The sequence below is a fragment of the Marmota flaviventris genome, chromosome 12 (assembly GCF_047511675.1).
Source record: "Marmota flaviventris isolate mMarFla1 chromosome 12, mMarFla1.hap1, whole genome shotgun sequence".
Lineage (NCBI taxonomy): Eukaryota > Metazoa > Chordata > Mammalia > Rodentia > Sciuridae > Marmota > Marmota flaviventris.
Window position 1 is genome coordinate 105,504,296 of NC_092509.1, and position 22,459 is coordinate 105,526,754.

The window sequence follows — 22,459 nt, forward strand, 5'->3', positions numbered from 1 at the left end:
GCTGGAACTGCCACATTGGCAGAGCAAGACTGACAAAGCTGAAACCAAAGCAATGATCCCTAAGTAGATTAATTCTGTAGAAATTCTCATTTTAGATGCTCAGTCACTTTAGTCAATTTTTTAAAATAGTAACATCTTGTTTTCTTTTCAAATCAGACAAAAAAAAAACACAACCTTATAAGAATGACCCATTAACTTACTCATTTAGTCAACAAAAATTTTTAGAACTCCCTCCCATGTGCCAGGCCTTGTTTCCAGGGGCAAAGAATTAGAAGAACCTACACGGCCCCTACTGTCCTCATGGTGCATATTCCTGGGCTTAAAGATGTAATCATGGGAGATGCTGAGAAAGTTAGGTTAATGAAAATGTTCACAGATGACTTTCACCTGGGACTTACAGTAGGTATGTTTAGTAAATGTCTGGTGAGTGGAATTGATGGGGCAGACATGGAGTTGTTAATTACTACATCCGATTGTTGAATCTGAGAACCCTGGACTGAAATTCACTGTTTGTTTCAATGGATCCCTGCAATAAGGACCCACCGTCTTCCAGTGCATGACCCATTACTGCAGAACACATGGACCAACATGAAAAGGCCAAAAGTCATACCCAGAGTTCTGATGCTATCCTGCAGGCACTTAAGTTAGCCAGTGTACCTGCCCAGTGAAACCCCACCCCGCTCCCTTTTCCATGGAACAGCACAAAGGACTTGAAGGGGGATTTTAAAATCAGAATAGCTAAGTAAAATGAGCCTAACCGGACCAAGGATTCAAAGAAAGAACACTCAGTTTGTCAACAATTCAATATTCATTGATAAGTCATAGTTTGTCAGATAACTTAATGAGAAAAAAAAACAATGCTGAGAGAAAGATATAACTGCAATAATTTATGAAAACAATTTGGGGAGGAAATTGTAGTGAACAAACTAGAAATTTGTGTATTCATCCACTGGGCATATGGTTATTGAGCACCACCTCTTGGGATCCTGCAGTAGAGACAAGGACAGGTGGTTAGGGGGTATTGGAAGCTTTCTGTGCATAGAAGAGGACTCAGCTGTCAGGACATGAGAGTGCATGAATTCAAGCAGAAAGCTGATGAGTCTGAGGAGAGTGCACACTGCGTTCAGCAACAGCTGCAGAGAAGCCGCAGAGTCGGATCCTGGAGAACTGTGGGATTTTAATCAGTGGAAATGGAAAGAAATTAAGAGCAGTGTAGGCCAAGAACCAGAGCAAAATCACAACAGGTCAGGTTTGGAATGCCCAGAACTTAGCTGTCTTGAGGGGGATTCTGCACTTCCCACTGCTATGGAACCGCGGCATAAAAAATCAAGCTGGGGATTCAAATAGAGGACATGGTTTGAGGAGGAAGGTGATCATTGCAGTTTTAGATGTACTGAATTTGAAAAGATGACAGGATGTCTAAGAGGAGTTGTCTTAGGCAGGAAGACGGTAGAAACAATCCTGGAGTGCACCCACCCAGACAGATAGTGGGAGCCAGAGGAGGCTCTGTGGTCTCCGGAGTGAGGGTGTGAACAAAGGAGGATGAAATTGTGAGCTCTCTGTGCCCTCTACATATCCTCTGCTCTGAGAGCCCACTGTCCCTCCCACTGCCCTGTGTAGTTGGAATGAGTGGCCTAGCCAAACACCTGGAATACAGTAAGGGGTAAATAAATACTTGTTGAATATATGGATGGAGCACAGAACTTCTGAGTGCATTTGGTGATTGTGTCATTCTTGGCTTGGTACTCCAGCCCTCAAGTGCCCCAAACTCTTTGTCCCCCAGCAGGGCAGCCTCGACTATTCTCACACTCACGGAGAACTCGGTGTTAGCTCCCCCTGCTGTTTCTCATGTAACAAGGGCTTTGGGTTAGAGGGATCAGGCAGCGTAGAGTGCACATCTTCTGGAAGAAGGTCAGCACATCCCCCATGCTGCAAAGGTAAAAACAGATACTTGCTGGGACACTTCCATGTCGGGAGTGTCCCCCACAATGATAACACACATGTGGCTCTCATAGGTGGCAGGTGCGTGTTTCACATCATTTGGGTTTAGCAAACACAACCAATGGGTTAAAATAATGTCTAAGGAGTGACAGGATTGTTTATGCTTATAAATAAAAGATATACTGATGCTTCTGTAGAAATCGTGTTTTATACGGTATTTAGCCTCGTATTCCAAAAGGGCTTCGCTGAGCAAACCGAGTGGTGCCCATTACTTCATTGCCAAGAGTACAAGGGCTGCTGTTACCAGTCCAGTTTTGCAAATCAAGAAACTGAGGTGCAGAGAAGTTAGTCATCTTCTTGCCACATAGCAAGTGGCAAAACCAGTGGCATCTCCTTTCATGTTGACCTTTGACCAGAGAACAATATCACCTCCCAGTAAAAGAGAGGAAGGCATACAACTGGCCCATGTGCGTTTAGCCTACTGAATTGCTACTTCTGCAACAACTCTTCTGCTGATTCCCTTTTCTCAAAATTGTTATTAGTGACTCCACACCCCCCCCACTTTCTTCTTGTGTAGGAGAATCATCTCTACAGGGGCACTTGTAAACAATTTTCCTCTTCTGCTTTCCACGCCTGAGATTAATCACTTTAACTTCCTTACAGATGTCATTAGTGCCTCCCCCATGATGAAAGGAGTGGGGGGCAGTTTCCATGTCAGCCTTAACTCTGACATGCTGCTTTTAACTGAGAGCTCTCTAAATTGAAATACCCTCTCAACACAGGTGTAGCATCAGTTTCTACCTCCAAGGTTCGATGCCCAGCCCTTGTTGCTTCTGGGCAGGGAACAATGACCTGCAGACATCCTGGGGAAACCTTTGGCTTGGACACCACTTGCTACTTTGGATGCAAAGCTGGATTCACCCTCACAGGAGACAGCACCCTCAAGTGCAAGCCTTCAGGACAATGGACAGCAGTAACCCCAGCCTGCAGAGGTAAAGTGAAAAGCAGCAGGGAGGTTCTGACATGCTATCCTGCAGGCACTTAAGTTAGCCAGTGTACCTGCCCCAGCAGCCACTGCATGGGTCGAGTCCTCCATGAATTCCACACCCATCCAGTCAGCTGCACTGTCCACACGCACATCTCTGCCCTTCCTCCTCTTGATGGAGCTAATGCCCTGGTTCTCAAAGCTCTAAGGAGGACAAGCACAGATGTGTTAGAAACTAGAAGAATGCTAAGAATAAAACCAGCTGTATGATTTGTGAAACATAAGCTACAATGTTTTTAGGCGACAGGATAAACACCTCGTATTTTCAAAATAATTGGAATCTAGACAGTTACACCTATGTGATACTTCCTGGAGAGCTGTCACCCCATAAAGGAAGCTTGAAGTTTTATATCCCTTTCATCTTTACATCTCCCACAAAGCACAACACAGAGCTCTACAAATATCAGTACTGCCAATAATATTTACTTAAATTAGATATAATTCCTGAGCTTCCGTTTCCCATTCCATAAGTTAGAAAAAAGAACATGGAATTCCCTCAAATAGTTAAAAGAGGATGATGGCCTCTACTTTCAAACTTCCAGCATCTACTATGGAAATAAACAAACTTCCAGTTCTAGCTGCACTGAGTGCTTATTAAGTATTTTAATAAGTTCATGCTGACCTGCCAGTTAACCATCAGGTACTAATAATAGCACTTAAAAATTGTATTTTTGAGAGAAAAAAAATTGCAAATAGTATTTTTGGAGGCAAAATCAACCCCTTAGCAGATGTTTATTGGATGCTGCTGGCCCCTCCTTGTTCTTTGGCTAGCATTCTCTGAGGGGATACTTAGCATTGTGTGATATTGGAAGAGTGGGCGTGAGTGTGAAGTGGCTGATCTCCTTCTGACCTTTTCATAGTCTACTGTCTACTGGCAATGCTAGTCAGGTTACAGATGAAACCATGATCTCATTCACCGTCATTCTTCATGCTGTTTCTCCTCCTTCTTTTCCTGCAGCCATCAAATGCTCAGAACTGCATATCAACAAGCCAACAGTGATGAACTGTTCCAACCCCTGGGGGAATTTCAGCTATGGGTCAACCTGCACCTTCCATTGTCCAGAGGGTCATTTACTTAATGGCTCTGCCAGAGCAGCATGCCAAGAGAATGGACACTGGTCAGCTACCACACCAACTTGCCAAGGTACATTTTTCATATGGTTTAGGAAGTCTTCTCAATATGAAAAACAAATCAGTATTTCTTCTCTCTATATCTGTCACAGTTGTCCTCCTTTCTGTCACAAGGTTTCCCCTTGCTTGATAAAGGTTTCACAATGAGTCAGACAGAATCTCCTTGCTTTATGTAGAGCAGTGGGAATTAAATTCAGTGACTCTGTGTACATAACTGCCACTCCTTTTCAGGGCTCAGATTTGTGAAATAAGTTCCCTTGCTTACTTGTAATCTCTACTAACACATCTTGAAGTTTCGAAATATGTTCATCATGCAGATTCTGGTTTATTACCTGAGAAGAATTTTGTTTACCACTTACCTCTAGAAATATCACAGATCTTAATTATGCTCCACCTGTTTGCAAGCTTCAATTCAGCTCCAAGTTTCTCCCCTGCTTTTTTCCCTAGCAGCTTATTCTGATTACTTTCTGTTGCATTTCTGAATTTTTGATGGCCAAAAAAAATTCCCCATGGCTCATTTTATTTGCTCAAACTTCCATGTGTAGGCCCCTTGCATCTACAATGTCTTTCCTTTTATTAGATCTTCTTCTGAAGGCTTTGAAATTACATTTAATATGTAAGTCTTAGGAATATGATCCTGTGTGCTTCCCACTCTCTGATCATGGCTTTCTGACTTCCATATCTCCTTTCACAGCAGGCTGTCAGCACTGGCAGGTCTTTGGATGATCCAAGAACATCTTAGAGTTCTTGGGACCCTTTGAAGAGAACAACTGGCCTTTGCACAGAGCACTTCTCATATCTTGCATGTGCATGTTTTTTTTTTTTTTTTTTTTTTTTTTTTGCAGAGGGGCCGTTGACTGTCCAGGAGGCCCTGACTTACTTTGGTGGAGCTGTGGCTTCTACAATAGGTCTGGTCATGGGTGGGACACTCTTGGCTCTGCTGAGAAAGCGTCTCATAAAGAAAGGTAAATAAGAACGAGTTTTCCTCTTGCTTTCTTCTTTCATGTGATTTTGGATGGGGTGGTGAAACCACCATTTCAATAGTTCATGTTTGGAAACATTTAATTAAAAGAAGGCAGAGATAACTTAGTGATCCTGAGAACTGACTGTCCAGCAAAATCACCTGGAGAAATTTACCAAATGCTGATGTTCCCACAGGGAGACTTGGGCATGAGCCTATAAATCTGAAGTTTTCAAAAGCCCTCCTTCAAAATTCTGAGGAGGCAGTTTTGCAGTTCAGCATTTGCAATCACAATTTAAAATTGCCATGTCAGCCTCCTTCACTCATTCCTCTATGTGACAGTCATTTACAGTCTGTTAGGCACTGTAATGATGGTCCCTGGTATTAATCAAGGTTGCTATACCTGGTAGGTAGCCCATTCTGTGTTCCGGTGATAGGCTGCTTGTGTTTTGTTCTCACACATGTCCCCCACTTGAGTCTGTGTGTTTGGTCAATACACACAGACTCAAGTGGGGGACATGTGTGAGAACAAAAGCAGCAGCCTATCACCGGAACACAGAATGGGCTTCCTAAACCAGACTGGGGCTCAGAGAAGCTTGCTCAAGCTTAGCTTTGAAGAACAAATGGGAGGGATTTGATTAAAGGGGAAAATGGATATAGAGCTCCAGGAGAAAAAGTGGCACATGGCAAGATGTGAAAGGGAGGATACCTGGGAAAATGGTGTGTAGTTGCCAGTGTGCCTGAGTCCAGAGGGGCTTACAGAGGAGACAGGAAATGAAGTGTGAGCCTGTGGAGCAGCTGCTTTAGTAGCCCCTGGCACGGGGAGCTAGGAAGTCTGCATTTTCTTCTAAGAACTTGCGGAGTCTATGCAGGACTTAAGCAGGGAAGTGGCCAAAGGGATGAAGACTGTAAGGGAAACTCTTCAGCAGACAGAGAAGTATAAAACAGGGAATAAAAGAGGGAACAGCCCATCTCTTTAGGAGTTAAAATTTGTCGTGACATGTGCCTGCACATGATTACATAAACTTGTCTAATAGGGATCTTTGCTATTTCTCCTTATAGACAGTAGTGCAAAGCACCAAAGGTCAACTTAAGCTCAGATCCAGGTAACTGGAAGCAGCTATGTTGAAACCTCGGCTGATGTTGAAGCTCTCATTGCATCGAGGAGTTTCAACACCTATTCCTAACTTGCTGCCTCCTCACATTCAAAAAGCTACCCTTGCCATGAGCTGTTTTTCCAAAGCTCCTTCACATTCTCTCCTGTAAATGACTAAGGTGATAGACAAAGGATAATGCTCTGCTTAAAGACCATAAAGGTATACCAAGAGCTACAACCAATCCCTCCAAGCAAACTGTGTTTGATCAGATCAAGAAGGCAGAGGCAAGAGCTCCTGGCAGCTAGATCCCAGTCTCCATGACCACAGGAATCACAGTATTTCCTCCTACTTTTCCCCACCAATTCATTTTCTAGAGACATTTCTAGGTTGGAAAGGGACCACCAACCCCTTATCCTCCTGTATCTTTGATAATATACAAATTTGCCTGTTTGGGATGGGAGTTTTTTTCCTGGTCTTATCCTAATTTGGTTTCATGCTTCTGGATATTCCATGACCAGGTAACAGGTAAATACCACAGCCACATATGAAGAGTCGACTGCCAGAGGCTGTGGTTTGGACTAAGGCCAGAAGTACCTGATCACATAAGTGACAGGGAGGGGAAACCCCCACTGCCCCGTGTGATGGGTTTGTGTGATCCCAGCTGGGATCCTCAGGATGCAGCAACAGGAGACCCACGAGGGTCAAGAGGCTGAAGGCCTCAGAGGCTTGAGGAGCTTTTCTTAACTGAAAGGCAAGAGGAAGAAGGTGAGAGGACTCTGGAGTTAAACACTGTGAAATATGGAATTTAGCCTACAGCAGGTCCTCTCTCTCCGGTAGACTGCTCCCAATGCGCCTCAGAATGAGTCCACCTGAAAGTCATTCTACTGACTCTCCCCAGTCATTGCGATCACTAATGACTGCCCCTTCATCACGCTTCTGTTTTTTTCCTTTTAAACCAATCATTTGTGTTTTCCCACTTATTTCAGATGACGGGAAATGCCCCCTGAACCCTCAAAGGTGAGATGGAAATGTTCTTTGACTGAGTGGATTTTGTTAGTTTGACTTTCTGATTTGTGACAGAAAGATCACACATAATGGCTGCCACCTTTGTATAAAAAATCTTTTGCTGTGTCCTCCTGAGTATCCTGAAGTAAGATATACAGATAATATATGCCGGCCACACTCCATGCTTTTAAAATCAGCAAATGTCCTAATTCTCCTAATAAAGGAGAATAAAAGAGAAGGTGGTCATAGTAGAAACCAAATGCTAAAGCTAAGGTGCCCCAAGGCCATCAGAGCTTGTGCTCCCTATAGCGTCACTAGGAAGCATCAGCTGGGGAGCTGGGCTGGTGGAATGCTGTATCAGGGACTCAGCATCAGAGGCATGGCCAACACAGACCTGATGTTTCAAAGTAGCAAACAATCATGGTAGAGTTGTACAACCTACTGTTTGATGTTTTGTTCAATGATCTTCCCTTAATTCACATGGCAACTGCATTGTAAAAGATGCAAGAAATGCTAAATATTTATATGTAAGTCTGTAAGTTCCAGGCTCAAAGATATCTGGCCTATATGAATGTCGAGTAGACATTCCAAAGCTGTGTGCGATGTATGACAATTCTCTTATATCTTGTACCTGTTTGGACATTTCAGCACCCTGACCCAGGACTACTATGTCAGTAGAACTTCTGATCATTATGAAATAAAAAAGACACCCCTAGGGGGCAGTATCACCATTCTTTGAAAACTAATGCTAGATTATCAATTTATCAAAGCTCAGAATTTTGTAACTATTTCTTCTCACCGAGAAGGGGGTACAGCCCCTTAGAGGGCACAGCAGAAATTCTGCACATAAAGCATCAACAGTAACAGAGTAAAATGCAATGCAAATTATCTAGAGCTGTTAAATGAGATCTCTAAAATTGCTTTAGCATTTTTTTTTTCCTCTTATTACAACAGACAGAATTTCAGGGGCAGACTAGTAATGCATGGTTTATGTAGACAATATGTGCAGGACTGTTGGGGACTAAGCATTACATGGCAGGTCATCCTTGTGTTTCTGTTCTTTAGCCACCTAGGAACATACGGAGTTTTTACAAATGCTGCATTTGACCCGAACCCTTAAGGTAAGTTAAGGGTTGATAAGTTAAGAAGATATTTTTGAAGGAATAGAATAATTTGGGAAAATAGAAGAATAAAAACCTTGATTTTCTATATATAATCAAGTAATACATCTTAAGCAGGTATTGAATCTTCAGGCCACGAAGGAGATCGTATTAGCGACGGAAGGCAGGTGTGTCAGTGGAGCAACTGTAGTGGGGGAGTCATCAAGCCTTTCCATAAGCTCCAGGATAGAAGTGCTCCAGCAGTATAGTATGTCCCTTACTCCAGGAATGTGACAGTATTGTTGTTAGCTGCTAGGTGTATTGATTGACACTGTGGCTGCTCCCTGACAGCCTCCTCTGTTACTTGCTGGGAAAACGGAAACTGCTACCACTCTTCCAGAGCAGCACAGTAAATAGCTGAGTTTCTTAAGGAAAGTAGCCTTGAGCAGAAAATCTGCAATCTAGAAAGAGAAGATCGTCTTGAGCCTCAGAGGAGAGATATGATGAAAGATTTCTTTTATTTTTTTAAAGGAAAAATACTGATTTTGATTTCTTTTAATCTCATTTTCAGAGGCCTATCTCCCAACCTCTCAGGATCCTAGTTGGTGAACATGGAGCTTCCTGCTAAACTTGACTTTAACTGTAGCACAATTGTGGCAGTTTTCTGTAAACCCCTGGATAAGGGCATGGACTCTCCTTTAGACCAACTCTGGACCAGAGCAGAGGACTGTGCCATGTTCTGACCTCCCCACCCCCCACTTCCTGCTCCACCTCTGCTCTTCCTCCAACACAAGCTGCTGACGCCAAGAGCCAATGTTTGTGCTGTGGTCTGTGGACTTGAACATGGCTGTCACTGGAAATACCAGCTAATTAAAGAGACCAGAGTATTTGACTCACCAGGAGACCAGACTGGAGAAATGAAAATACCCCTTTATTTGGGGGTTATGGAAGGCTTCTCTGCAGTGTTGGAAGCCAGGCACATCTCTGACTTAAGGAAACCCCAGCAGGATCTCCCAGAAACTCCAGTGGTTGCTGTCAATGAGGAGCCTTAGACCTCTGCTGCTGAGGTTTCCAGAGAAACCTGGGATGGTACCCAAGGCTAAGAAGACCAAGAATCAGAACAGGAAGCTCCATCTCACTGTAGATCTTATCAAAGGACCCAAAGACCAATTAAATGGATTTGCCCCCAAATGCCATGTTCCTTTGTTTGATGTTTTGTTCAATAAGGTCTGTATACATCACTCTGTTGGCACCAGTGTAGTGCATGATTATAGTTGTCCTAATTACAGCTCCACCTGTCAATGAGCTGGCAAATACATACATCACACTCCCTGGTCCAAGAGAAAGTCAGAGAAACAGAAAGTCTCCATTACCTTAATGTTTCACAGGAAAGAATGAATGTGTTTTACCTGTTCTTTAAATCACATGTTTAATAAGTGGGTCAGTGAAAGTTATATAGTGTTTATCCAGAATTGATGCAAAAGTTAGAGAGCCAAGCATTGTAGTTGTCTTGTCATGGTGAAATGTAACCCAATGACTACATCATATAGACTGGGTACATATAAGCAAATATACAAGTTAAAATGGTAAAGCAGCCTAAAGATTACAAGGCTTTTTCAAGAATATTGATAATAACCTTGGGATTTAGGCACATGGTGCTTTAAAAAAAGTTTCTCAGTTATACTGCCTTTGGCATCCATAACTGCTTCTTGTTTGTCTATCACTAGGCTAGGTATTATATGCCACTGGTCTTTCCTGAGTCAGAATCTGCGCTTTGTGAAAGTCACTAGGGAATCCTAATGCTCTCTTGACTTTGGGAATCACTGGTTCACAAATCAAATGTACAGAAGTGTAAGACCTGGAGCAGCTTATAACCTAGTTGGGGTACAACAGAAACCCACACAGTATAATACAAGAGGAACAACAGAAGTGTATTATTTGAATGGTGGTGTAGGATTTCATAAAATAGAAAAGTCAAATTTGAGCCCACCATCAGGGAGACAGGGAGAACTCAGAACTTCAAAGAATGGGCAAGCAAAAGAGGAAGGAAATTCTACTTTGGTAGATAATATTAGCAAAAGGGGAAAGAGAAGACTGCGGAGGGGAGTTGCAGAGAAGCCTGGTGTCACTAAATAGTACCTCTTGGAGGTGTCAGACCACAACTTGTTGAATGAATTGAAGGCATAAAGCATATGCAGAAGCTTGGAGGCACACAGATCCAGGCACCCTTGGATGAGTCATCATGATGTCTCAGGTAATAGAATTCTCAGATCCTCTACCAACAGCAGAAAAAGATTGAATCACCCTTTGTGAAATACATCCTTCAGGAAATATGAGGGGCCCTGGAGACAGGAAAACATAATCACAGAAGTAAACATGTGCTGTGTGCTTTCTAAGTGCTAGGCAATATTCTTTAATCCTTCCAACAATGCTTTCAGGAAAAACTGGTCTTAGCAACCCCATTGTGCAGATGTCAAGCCGCAGTCTGGAGAGTTGAGCCCAAGAGCACAATTAGTAAACAGAACTGAAATCTGAACTACTGATTATCTCAGCTAAGCCCTCTGCTCTGCTGTGTTCTAACCAGTAGCAAACCCTTATCAAGACAACTGTGCCTGGGTAGAAGTTGGCCAAGTGATCTATAGCAGTAGGCTTCCTCATGGACTCATTGCCAACCTGAGGGCACAATGTTTCTGTGCCCAGTATCAGACAAAATGCCCCTTTCCACTGGGGGTAGGAAGGCTGCAGAGTCTCCGTGTACTGGGAATTGCAGAGTCTGGTAAGCACAAACTCTGACACACACACCATGGAGGGTGGGAGGCTACTGCTCCAGTAGCTTCAGCCAGGGAAGTGTGGCCTGTGAATTCCTGGGCACTGTCCCTCCTATTGGATCCTCTAGCAAGATCTCTGCCTGCCTTTTCTTTACCTGCAGAAAAACAGTTACTAACTCTCCCTCTTGTCCCTTTCCTCACCAAGGACAGTGATCTTACCACGCCCCTGCAGGGACAAGCCCCAGGAAGCTGGGAGGGAGGGTGAGCCAGAGGCTGCAGGGGAGGAGGACACTGCCACCCACAGCCTCCCAGAGCTCACTGCAGCCAAGACAGTTCACAGTGCAGCACCAGGCACCTCAAGCTGCCAGGCAAGCCCTGCTGGTCCCAGGGGGGCAGAGGGCAGGAGAAGGGAAGGAACCATGCTCCTAGGCTGCCCACACCTCTGGGTACTGGTGGTCCTGGGCAGCTGCTGGGCAGGCTGGGGGAGACACGGGGCTGACGCAGCACAGCTGAGGCAGTTCTACGTGGCAGCTCAGGGCATCAACTGGAACTACCACCCTGAGCACACAAATCTAAGGTAATTCAGGTATGGTGTCCAGGAGGGGTAGCCAGGGTGGATAATCTAATGTTTTAGAGAATATTACTTTTGTAATTCCACAGGGGTGTGTGTGTGTGTGTGTGTGTGTGTTTTCAGGTAAATAAGTACATTTAATCAAGTATGAAGAGCATAATAAACTTGGTGAGTGCTAATTTTGCTCCACTAACGTGGAAAATATTCAACTTGATTGTTTAAACGCTGCTTTCTTTTCGTGAGTTTGTTTTCAGTACAGTTTTGTTAGTAGTCTGATTGTCGGTTTAACATATTGATTGATTCACAAACACCAAGCTCCCTCATCTGCCTTTCCTACCAGCTCCCATTCCAGATTTTTACTAGTTCAGTATATTTATGGCATTTCTAGTTACATATTATTTATTCCATTGTCACATAACTTCATTTCTTAAAACTAAAGTTGTGCACCTTGTACTTTATTTTGAGCAGATAATTATTTTGAGCTGAATAACTACTGCCATCATTTTGTTGCTTTCTTAAAAATGACTTTTAAAACATCAGTCCATGTAAATGTGACACTTCAGTACTTTCACTCTGTCCTGCTTCATATTTGGCTTATTTATGGCTGTTCACGGTGACTCTTAATTTTTTCTCTCTTAATCACTTCCTGGAGTATGGTTTACCCTAGATATTTTGGTAAGGTTACTATTAAAAGGCATGTGTCAGTAAGAGGAGGTTTAAATAATATCAAACCATATCTTTCAGTTGCAAACTATATTTTTCCAATTGAAAAGTTAAAATGAGACTTCCTAGAAATTAACTAAATCATAGGGTCTATCCAATATTTCCAGCTAATCTTATTTTTATTTGTTTTAAATGGTAAGCCTCCTAGTGTGATCACTTTTATTTTTTAACTTAGCATCACAATTTAGATGATTGTGAAAACTGTGTTCCTCTTTTGCAATTACAGAACCAAAGCAATCTTCAAAAAAAAAAATAATATTTTGAGAGTCTTTTCCATGTATCACAGTAACTCTTTTAAAAACTCCATTGTAACTGGGTTATATAAGAGGGCATTATATACTATCTTGGTCATATGTACAAAGAAATTCTTTCTTTTAAAAGAAAATAATTTTAAATATTGCATTTCTAGATGATTCATCCAAGTTCATGCCCACACCCTTAGTGAACTGTTACTCCCTCAAACCCCATAGAAAATAACACTCTTTCTGATACTAATCTTGCCTGCTCATGGGTGGAACAGGAGCTCTGTCCAGGCTTCCCTGTAGCATGTGGTAGTTATGTCTTGGGGTGGGGATGGATAGATGCAGGCCAAAGCATACAAACCAAAAGATCGAATGTACAATGTGAGGACCACATTGTGCTGGCAGGTCTTCCCTGGGTTAGGAAAGGAGGATGGGTCAATTGTTGACAAGGGGGCCACCTGCAGGATTTTCTCCTTTCAGAACCTCTGTCATTCCTGTGGAATATGGTACTGTAGTTATTATGATTCAGAACCCTGTTGAACGTAGAAATAAAGATTAAAATAGAGATTAACTGGGTCAAGGCAGAGGAGAGGAAATGATTTTAACCATGTTGGATCCTGGCTTTGTCATATATCAACTGTATTTCCTTAGAAAGTTACTTAATCTTTCCAAGATAGTTTTTTCATTTGTTTCCAACAGGAATCTGAGTTTTACTCCATTAGCTATCTCCACCCTCTCAAGCAGAAATAGAGTCCAACAAATCGATACAAATTTATAAAATTTCCCAGTGGCTTAAAATTATAATTTGCAGGAAGTGTTTTATGAAAAATTGTATTTGACTGATCAGTTGAAAATAGCTCACCTATTTACTTTTAAGTGACTTGATCATATTTTTAATCATTTAAAACCTAACCTAAAGTTTGAGTTCATACAATGATGTTAGGTTCCTTTTAAGAAAATTGATTCTGAGAATCATCATTAGAGCATTCTAAACTTATGAAAGAATATGATCACAACATACTATTTTTGAAGAGTCCAATAATTATTTCATTAATTACATTTATTGTTCATATCTATAAAACACTGTCATTCTAGACGTCTGGGGTTATGAGAGATACTTGGTTATAATATGAGTAGATGTTATATGCATCTTTCAAATTAATGTTTGTGTTTTGATTCCAGTTCGAATCCTTTTACAACTTTCTTTAAGAAAATAGTCTACAGAGAGTATGAAGCATATTTTAAGAAAGAAAAACCTCGATCCAGCATTTCAGGTAGGCTGAAATATATTTATTTATTTGCTTAATCATTTATTTTAAACATAAATTTTTATGGATCATGTGTTATTTATCTGTGTCTAAAGTACCTATTTAGAATGTGTGTGTGTGTTTGTGTATGTGTGTGTTTGTGTTTTTACCAGTATTGGATATATAGGCTGTTGGCCTGGTGCACAGTGAGAGTGTGGGACCCCTTGCTCGTGTTATTAAGAATTTTCAAAACAGTGATAGCAACGCATTAAAGCAAACAAAGATCCTTCTGATTAGGGGGTCCTTTCAAAAGGTACACATTGTATGCCCATGAAACCAGTGATGTTTTTAGTCTTGGTCAGAATAGCTAAACAAAACTTTTAGGAGTTTGACTTTTTACCCATTCATCTAACAATCCACCGTGGAGCACTGTTGGGGGCTTGGCATTGAATTAGGCACTGTGAGTGCAACAGTGGACAAAGGGGGCTCAAACACATCTCCGCAGGGCTGTGGGTTGGTCTGAAAGGCACAGATGTGTCTTAACAGCATGATCTTTTGTTTCAATCTGACTTCCTGAATTCATTCAAAGGAAGTATGTATAGCTAATTCTTTGCATCTCTTTCTCATCTATATTGTTTGTTTGATCACAGAGACTAAGTGGATTAGGGGCTAGGATCTTAATTATGGAACCACATTCCACAGAAATGAGAGAAACCATCAAAGAAGAACTTCTTTCCTTTGTGTCCCCTTGAGAATGATCCCACCACACTTCTTTAGCCAAACAGAGGCCTGTCATCTACCCACACTCAACCACCACCTCTCCGACTCATCCCAGTCTGCCCTGCCTCCTCTGATCTCCCTTAATCTTAAATCTTTCCTCAACTAGTCTTCCCTTCATTCAAAAATCAAAAACAACAAAACCAAACCATAATCAGGCAAATTCCTGAAAGGAAAGAAATCTCACCATGACCCTGATGACCTTTTCCTTTATTCTCCTTTCCTTCACCCCTTGAATGAGGAGTCTACATCATTCTCTCAGGTTCTTTTCCTTATATCCCTTCTCTACTATGGTACAATAAGATAGAGTTCATTACTATCAAAGCAGGGTCCCTGTGACCATGAGGATGTCAGTGCCCACAACTTTTTTCCAGTTCTTTTACCATTGCCAGGATATTTAACACTCTCCCTTCCCAAAGGTCTCTGTGCCTTGTTTCCCTCTGATTTCCTTTGCTTTTCCTTCTCAATGTCCCCAGTATATCTTACAACCTCAGTCCTACCGCGGCTTTCACAACTATCTACCAGGGCCAGGTTCTCTCTGAAACTACGTGGTACATACCCTCTACCAGCAGAAATACCTCTGTCATCTTAAATATACCCCCAGCACCATGAACTAATTCCTACTTCCAGGGATGGTTTTGAGGATCATCTGAGCTAATAAATACAAAGTAGTTATAATAATGTTAACACATATTAAGAACTCAATAACAAGTTAGCTATGTTATCATTATTGTTGCTATAGTAGTTGTTAATGTTATCTCTATTTGATTGTATATATCATTGTATTATGTGCATCTACATACCTATATTTCTTAACTCATTTATATATTCTTTGTATATGATCATTTACATATTCACATATCCTCAAATAAATATACATCTAAATATTCTTTTCTTTTTTAACACTGTGTGTTAAGATCTATGAAATTCTAGGTTCTAGGAAAATAAAAGTGGGTAAGACCTAGAGCCTGACTACCAGGAGCCAACCAGTTATTGGGGATGACCTATAATTAGAAAGGTCATGACAGAACAGAAATAAGGGAAACTATAATGAGAGATCTATAGTAGGACATCCGAGATCCGTCTCCAATCTAGGAGTCATGAAAATCTTCCTATTTCTAACTTGATAGCTAAAGGAAAAAAAAAGAGAAGGATCCAAGTAGTGATTAGGGATGGAGATGCATTTTAAACCAAAGTGAAGCAGTACGTGTAAATACTCAGAAGTTAGAAAGCATGGTGTATTAGGGGAACCATAACTGGATCAGCACAAACATCAAAGGAGAAATTGACAAAACATGCAACCAGATGGGGACATGGCTGGATTAAAACCATAGAAAGGCTTTATCTTGAGGAAAATAGGAGGCTCTGAAAGGATATATATATATATATATATATATATATATATATATATATACAGGAGAGACTTGGATTTGTGCTTTAGAAGGAGAATGGGTGGGAGAAAGCCAAGTCCACACCAGAGAAACAGGTGATGGGACTTTGGGGTCAGTCAAGGTAAGAGGCCATCAGAGAAGCTGAGGTGGAGAAAATCAGATGATTCCAAAGATATTGAGGAGCTAAACTTGGTAATAAATTATATGTAGATAATGAGGAAGAGAGAAGAATTATGATAGACTCAGACTCCTAATTTGAACAGCCGAACAGATATGCTGCCCTTCAATGATAAAGAAAATTTAGAAATAGGAGAAAGTTTTGAGGAAAGTTTCGGGGTTTGAGATAGCATTGGAATATCTACCTAGTGACTCAAATGAGAAGACAGCGGTTTGACCTTCAGAAGAGACATCAAGCTAGATATAAATATTTGGGAGACATCAGAACCAAGATGGTAAATGAAGCTTTGAGAAAGTATGAGATCACTCATGGAGAGTTTAAGGAGAAAAGGTAAAATAATTCAAAGGAGCAACAAGATTGAAGAGATGAGATCATTCTTTCCTGAAATCTGGCTTCAAATAGGAGGAGAGACAGGTTAGCTCTAGAGGAGAATTAGGGGTCTAAGGATATTTTGGAGTTTTATAAAACAGAATACAGAAATCTAATATATTAGGGAAGATTCCAATTAAAAGGGTGAGGATAAAGACATCTGAGAGAGAATAATTCATGGAGTTAGACTTAGAAGAAGCAGAAAGTGCTGGGATTCAAAGCTTGGGCTGTCTCAGCTTTAAGAAGAAGGGCTATTGCCTTCTCTGGGGGATAGGAGGAGCAGTAAGGTTGCCCATAAAGTTAGTTTGTAGCGTGGACACAAGTGAAGGATCTCCTCTATCACAGAGCCCATTCATTTTCATTCTTCGGTTCCAAGCTTAGCATATGTAGTATATACTTTAGGACTGTTTAACGAAATTAAATTGTAGGTGGGTAAAAGGGAAAATCGGCTTGGAAACAGTCCTTAGGCCTAGAAAAGAGAGATTAGCAGGTATTTGAGGTTGTAACTTTTGTGGCTTTTGACAAGTTAACTAAATGTTTATGTCATACTGGTGGGACATTCATTGGGTAGGACATTCACTGAGTGCCGCAGTAATAGAAAGGACAGCTGCCAGCCTGCGCTTCCAAGCAATAAGAGAAGAGTACTGTGATGGAAATCCTTTCAGACGATAAACTTTTACAGTAATTTCCTATTTGCCCTTATTAACTATAAGTGGACCTTGAGAGTTGATGAATCAGCCTTTGGTTCATGTTTAAGTTCATTTCACTTTAAGCATTACTTTTCTGTCAACTCCTGCATATCTCAGATTGTATTTGTTTTAGGTGAACTAAGCATATTAGCATCCATTTTTATGCAATCTTTTTTTGAATTCCCAAATTTGTTTAACTATGAAGCCCTGAAAAGTAGGAGTTGGTATTGTAGCTGAGACAAGGAAGCAGAGCTGGTGTGAAGGAGAGCCTCAGATTTTGATTGAGAAGGTCTATATGTGAACACTGCCACTAACCATATGAGTTCCCCAGCCTCCACCTGTATCAGTTGTACCTTTTCTTTATTTTCTGCTCTGCTCATCCGGTAGGTATGGTTCTGGCTGACCCCTGAACAAGTCACAGTGTTGCACTTCTGCAGGGTGACCCCAGAAGTTGTTGTAATTGTGGATGGAGCAAGGCTGTGGGGCTAAAGTCCAGTGATATTTGTGGGCACTGGACAGGTGGAGGGCAAGGTCATTATCAGAAAATTTATCACAGGCTTTAAAAGAGCTAGTGATGGGTTTCTGAATCTTTTCAAGGAAGATTATGAAATGTTTGTCTCCAAAAGAGTTTTAAAATAGCTGCTCCTTGTATCATGTAATCCACTGTTCACTGGAGAGCAGGGGACTAGATTAGCTCATCTCATGCCATTCTTTCTACCTTCTCAATTCCATGAAACTGGGTACATGCTATGTTTCTTTCCCCAAGCTCCAAGGTAGGCCTTTTCCCAGCAAGTTCTGGGTACTGAGGGGGAAGGTGGAAAGGGTTTATGGAGGAGCTAAAGAGCAGCTCAAAAATATTCAGACATGTGTTTGCCTGCATGTATTAAGGAATCTGATTTGCATCCATGAAAACACCCTTTAGTTTTGCTTAACTCTGAAGAAGCTGGAAGGGAGCTGAATAAAATCTCCAAACCGTTCAGGTAAAATAACTTAGGAGACTTGTTCTGGGCATCTGGCATTTAAAGCCATGTGATGCCAACAAATGGATTAACCAGGCCAGGGAGCCATGGCAACAAAATGTGGCACAGGGTGCAATAGTACTGCCAGGACTGTTGGGCTCATAGGAAGCCAGGAAGATGGGAGTAGCCAGTGGGACTTCCAGAAGGAACCAAGATGGAAGGTAGCAGCCAGACAGAGGTCAGTGGTGGAGTCAGACATGCTCAGGAGCCAATAAAGCTGAAGAATTCTGGACTTTTCTAGGAAGGGGAGGGTCTGGCTTGCTCTGTGGGAAAGTGGGAAAGAAAGCTTTAGCCCCAGAGTTTGAAGAGCTGAGTCCTAGTCCCAGCAATGCCACCAAATTGCTGATTTACCTTGGGCAAACCATTTACTCCTCCCTCCCAGACTTCATGAACCATCTCTAAAATGAATATGGAACCACATGACCTCCATGGTCCTGTGCAGAGCTAACGTAAAGCAAATGAAAGAAAGCTTCAGGTATGGAGTAATATAAACCCCAGGAGTAGGAGTTCTTTCTCAGGAACAAGACAACAGTGCAGACAAGTGAGGGAAACATAGGGCCTCTATATCAGAAATGATAGGTTACAGTTAACCATTGCTGCTGGAGCCAATCACCACAAATTTAGTGCCTTCAAAACAACACAAACTGGTTCACTCTCTTACAGTTACAATTCTGGAGGTCAGAAGTTCAAAATGGGTTTCACTGAGCTAAAATCCAGAGCTGTTTACTTCTGGAGGCTCTGGAGGAAAATCATTTCCTGGTCTTTTCCAATTACTTAAGCTGCCTTTGTATTCCTCCATCTTCCAAGTCAGCAGAGTGGCATCTTCTAACCTCCCATCTCTCTCCCTTTTGCCCCCAGCCTCCCTCATTTTGCAGAGGTTGGGACTAAACTGAAGCTTCTCACATGCCAGGCTATAAACTACCACTGAACTGCATCCCCAGCCCTAACCTTCTAAGATGCTCTTTCTCCCTCTTAAAAGAACCCTGTGACTACACTGGGCCCACACCATAGCCAGAAAAACTTCTTCCTCCCCAAATGCTTATCACATGTGCAGAGTCCCTTTTGCCATATAAAGTAGCATACTAAGATATCATAAGCATGAAAACATGGACCTCTCTGGGAGGGAGGGGACATTATTCTGCCTACCACATCCACCTAACAAAACAATCCCATAGTGTGTTCCATTTCAGAGAACAGCACTTTCATCCACCCAACTCCCCAAACCAAAACATCACCATCCACAGCAACTTGATCTCCCTCAGCTTCCACCCTGCTCTAGCCCATCAAGTCCTGACAAGTTAATCCCCCAAAGGATCTCTCATGTCCCTTCCTTATCATCTCCACCACCATAACCTGAATGCACCTACAAACCTTTCTCAGGGAGTTCTCACACCGGTTTCTCCCAGATCATTCTCCACAAATGCAGCCAGAGATTATCAATATCTGGTCCATGTTGTATCTTGCTGCAAACTCTTTGATAGCCTCTGAACACTAGTAGGTCACGGCAAGTTCATACTGTTCTATACAGTAGTAACCACCACTACTGTCTAGAAGTCCTATAAGGCCCTGAATGAGCGGGCCAGGGATGCGGTCTTCACCTCACCTTCCACTTTGCTCTCTTACCTCCTAAGCTCTCTATGGCCTCCTGCCAGTTATCCAAATAGGCTGAGCTTTCTGGCATCTCAAGGCCTTTGCACATGCAAATCCCACTCCATAGAAAGACCCTGCCCATCTCTTGGCCTCTCTGCCCTTGGACTTCAGTTAGAGCATGACTTCCTCCGGAAAGTGTTTCCCAAACCTAACCCTCTCCCTGTGCAAGAGTGGACTAGATCCCCTTATCTAATACTTTTCAGGATACCCTGTACTATTCTGCCATAAGGCTTACTGCAGTTTATAATTACATATTTCTATAATCACTTGTTAAAATCTGTCTTTATACTGGGCATGGTGGTGCATGCCTATAATCCCAACAATTTGGAGGCTTAGGCCAGAGGATCACATGTTTGAGTACAGCTTTAATAATTTAGCAAGACCCTGTCTCAAAATAAAAACAATAAAAAGGGCCGGAGAAAAGCTCAGTGGTTGAGTGCCCTTGGGTCCAGTTTCAGAATCTGTCTTTCCTACTATCTTACAAGTTCTTATAAAGGCAGGGAGTGTATCTTACTCTTCCTGCACCGCAGCAGTTCTGAAACCTGGAGGATGTGGACAATCAATATTTGTTGAATGAATGAATACAAAGTGGAGAGTGCAGGATGAAGAGGTAGTTTAAAGCTCAGCTAGATTTCTGTTTTAATGATGGCTTAGCCTCTCATTAATTGTGTAATATTGGGCAAGATATTTAAATTCTCCAAGGCTTAATTTCTTTACCTGTAAAATAAGAATTCTAATGTCTCTCTTAAAGATTTATTGTGAGGATTTAATGCAAGGGCCCAGGGTGCTTGACCGTCTGGGGGTCTGTGGAGGCTGCATGATCATGATTAACCATCACTACTGCCAGTGAATGCTGGTGGGACTCCATGACTGCTATCACTTCCTTCTCCTACTTCTGCAATTTCTAATAGGCGGAAACCAATCCCATGAGGCTTTATAGATGACTTGATCCAGTCACTTGTCTGAAATGGGACTTCCTCTGCTTTCACTCTTCCCACCAGTTCATTCTCTACACAGCTAGCATGGACCTTTAAAACATGTCTGCCCATCTCTGTTACACAAAGCTCCAGTGACTTGCCATTTTATATAGAAGAAAATCCAAATTTCTTACCATAGCCATGGGGCCTTGCATGATCTGCACCTCACCTCCACCTACCTTGTCTCTTCTCATTCTTCCCAGGCTGTTTTTCTCATTGTTCTTTGGATACAATCAGAAATACACTTCTGATTTAGGAATTATGAACTTGCCTCAGGGCCAGAGAGCTGTGTGAATTAGGCCTCTGGGGTCTCCTACTTCAGAGAAATATAGAGTTACCACTACTTCACATCCCTGGTGTAACTGAAAATGATCTTTCTTTTCTTAACCAAAGATAGCAGTCTTTCTGCACATATTGTGTGACACTACGTTGTATACAATCAGAGAAATAAAAAGTTATGCCGCAATTGTGTACAATAAATTTAAAAATGCATTCTGCTGTCATGTATACCTAATTAAAATAAATTAATTAATTTAAAAAATAGCAGTCTCTAAGGAAAGGCAGTGGATCAGAGTGGGACCTGGTCAGAAAGGTCTCCCCTGCTCTCTTGACTTGCTCTGGGTCCAGCCAAGGATTCCACACCCTGTTGTGACTATATGTAGTGTAGAGTTAATGTGCTGACAGGGCCTTCTAAATTCAAGAGAAGCACATTAGCTTCAGGACCAGGAGGAATGATAACAATTGCTTCTGGAGTTTCTCTACATGTTTTTCCCACTTGGCACCACTGTCATTGATGATCCTGAAACACAAAATCTTGTTTCCATAGGACTTCTTGGACCTACTTTATATGCTGAAGTTGGAGACATCATGAAAGTTCACTTTAAGAATAAGGCAGACAAGCCCTTAAGCATCCATCCTCAAGGGGTCAAGTACAGTAAGTTCTCAGAAGGTAAGGGCAATGGCATATTCTTATGTCATTCCAAAATTTAGAACTGGTATTATTAACTTGTGTTATTCGGGAAATATTCTTTCCCACAAATGGTAACTATAAAAATTGTTGCCTTTATAAGTTTCAAAAATGCAAAAATAAATAAATAAACAAACAAACAAGCAAGCTCTGGAGTCATCTAGACCTTAGGTTTTCATTAATTCTTGCTCCTTAATAGTTGGGTGGGCAAATTACCTAATCTCTCTGAATTCCAAAATGTTTATCTTAAAATGGGAATGATAATAATATGTACATTAAGTGATGGTTTAAGGTAGGGGTCAACAAACTTCTGTAAAAAGGCAACTAGAAAATATGTTCAGCTTTGCAAGCCACAGATCTCTATTATAACTACTCAACTCGACATTTTGGTACAAAAGCAACCAGAAAGAATATATAAATGAACAAGCATGGCTGTTTGCCAATGAAACTTTATTTACCAAAATAGGTAGCCGACTGGGTTTGGCCATGAATTACTGACATAGTGACATAGGAATAACCTGACAAAGGGGGTGGCCTGGCACACAAATAACACACATAAGTGGTGTTTGATGGTGGTGGCACTAGAAATAGTAGTATTTGAATTTTGGACA

At 41.6% G+C, this 22,459-nt stretch overlaps 2 protein-coding genes across 3 annotated transcripts in view; both read left to right on the top strand.

Moving 5' to 3' along the window:
• Positions 1–9,471, top strand: part of Selp (selectin P) — a 34,493-nt gene extending 25,022 nt beyond the window's left edge. Inside the window, exons 10-15 of the mRNA XM_027922849.2 lie at positions 2,724–2,933; positions 3,945–4,130; positions 4,963–5,082; positions 7,162–7,192; positions 8,246–8,301; positions 8,852–9,471. Of these exons, the coding sequence (XP_027778650.2) occupies positions 2,724–2,933; positions 3,945–4,130; positions 4,963–5,082; positions 7,162–7,192; positions 8,246–8,300 (602 nt within the window). The 3' untranslated portion in view covers position 8,301; positions 8,852–9,471. The remainder of the gene's footprint in view (positions 1–2,723; positions 2,934–3,944; positions 4,131–4,962; positions 5,083–7,161; positions 7,193–8,245; positions 8,302–8,851) is intronic.
• Positions 9,472–11,381: 1,910 nt separating this feature from the next.
• Positions 11,382–22,459, top strand: part of F5 (coagulation factor V) — a 72,242-nt gene continuing 61,164 nt past the window's right edge. The window contains exons 1-3 of one of the 2 annotated variants that reach the window (XM_027922887.2): positions 11,382–11,625; positions 13,767–13,858; positions 21,708–21,830. In XM_027922887.2, the coding sequence (XP_027778688.2) occupies positions 11,468–11,625; positions 13,767–13,858; positions 21,708–21,830 (373 nt within the window). In that variant the 5' untranslated portion in view covers positions 11,382–11,467. The remainder of the gene's footprint in view (positions 11,626–13,766; positions 13,859–21,707; positions 21,831–22,459) is intronic. The other variant, XM_027922886.3, reaches the window with a different exon arrangement.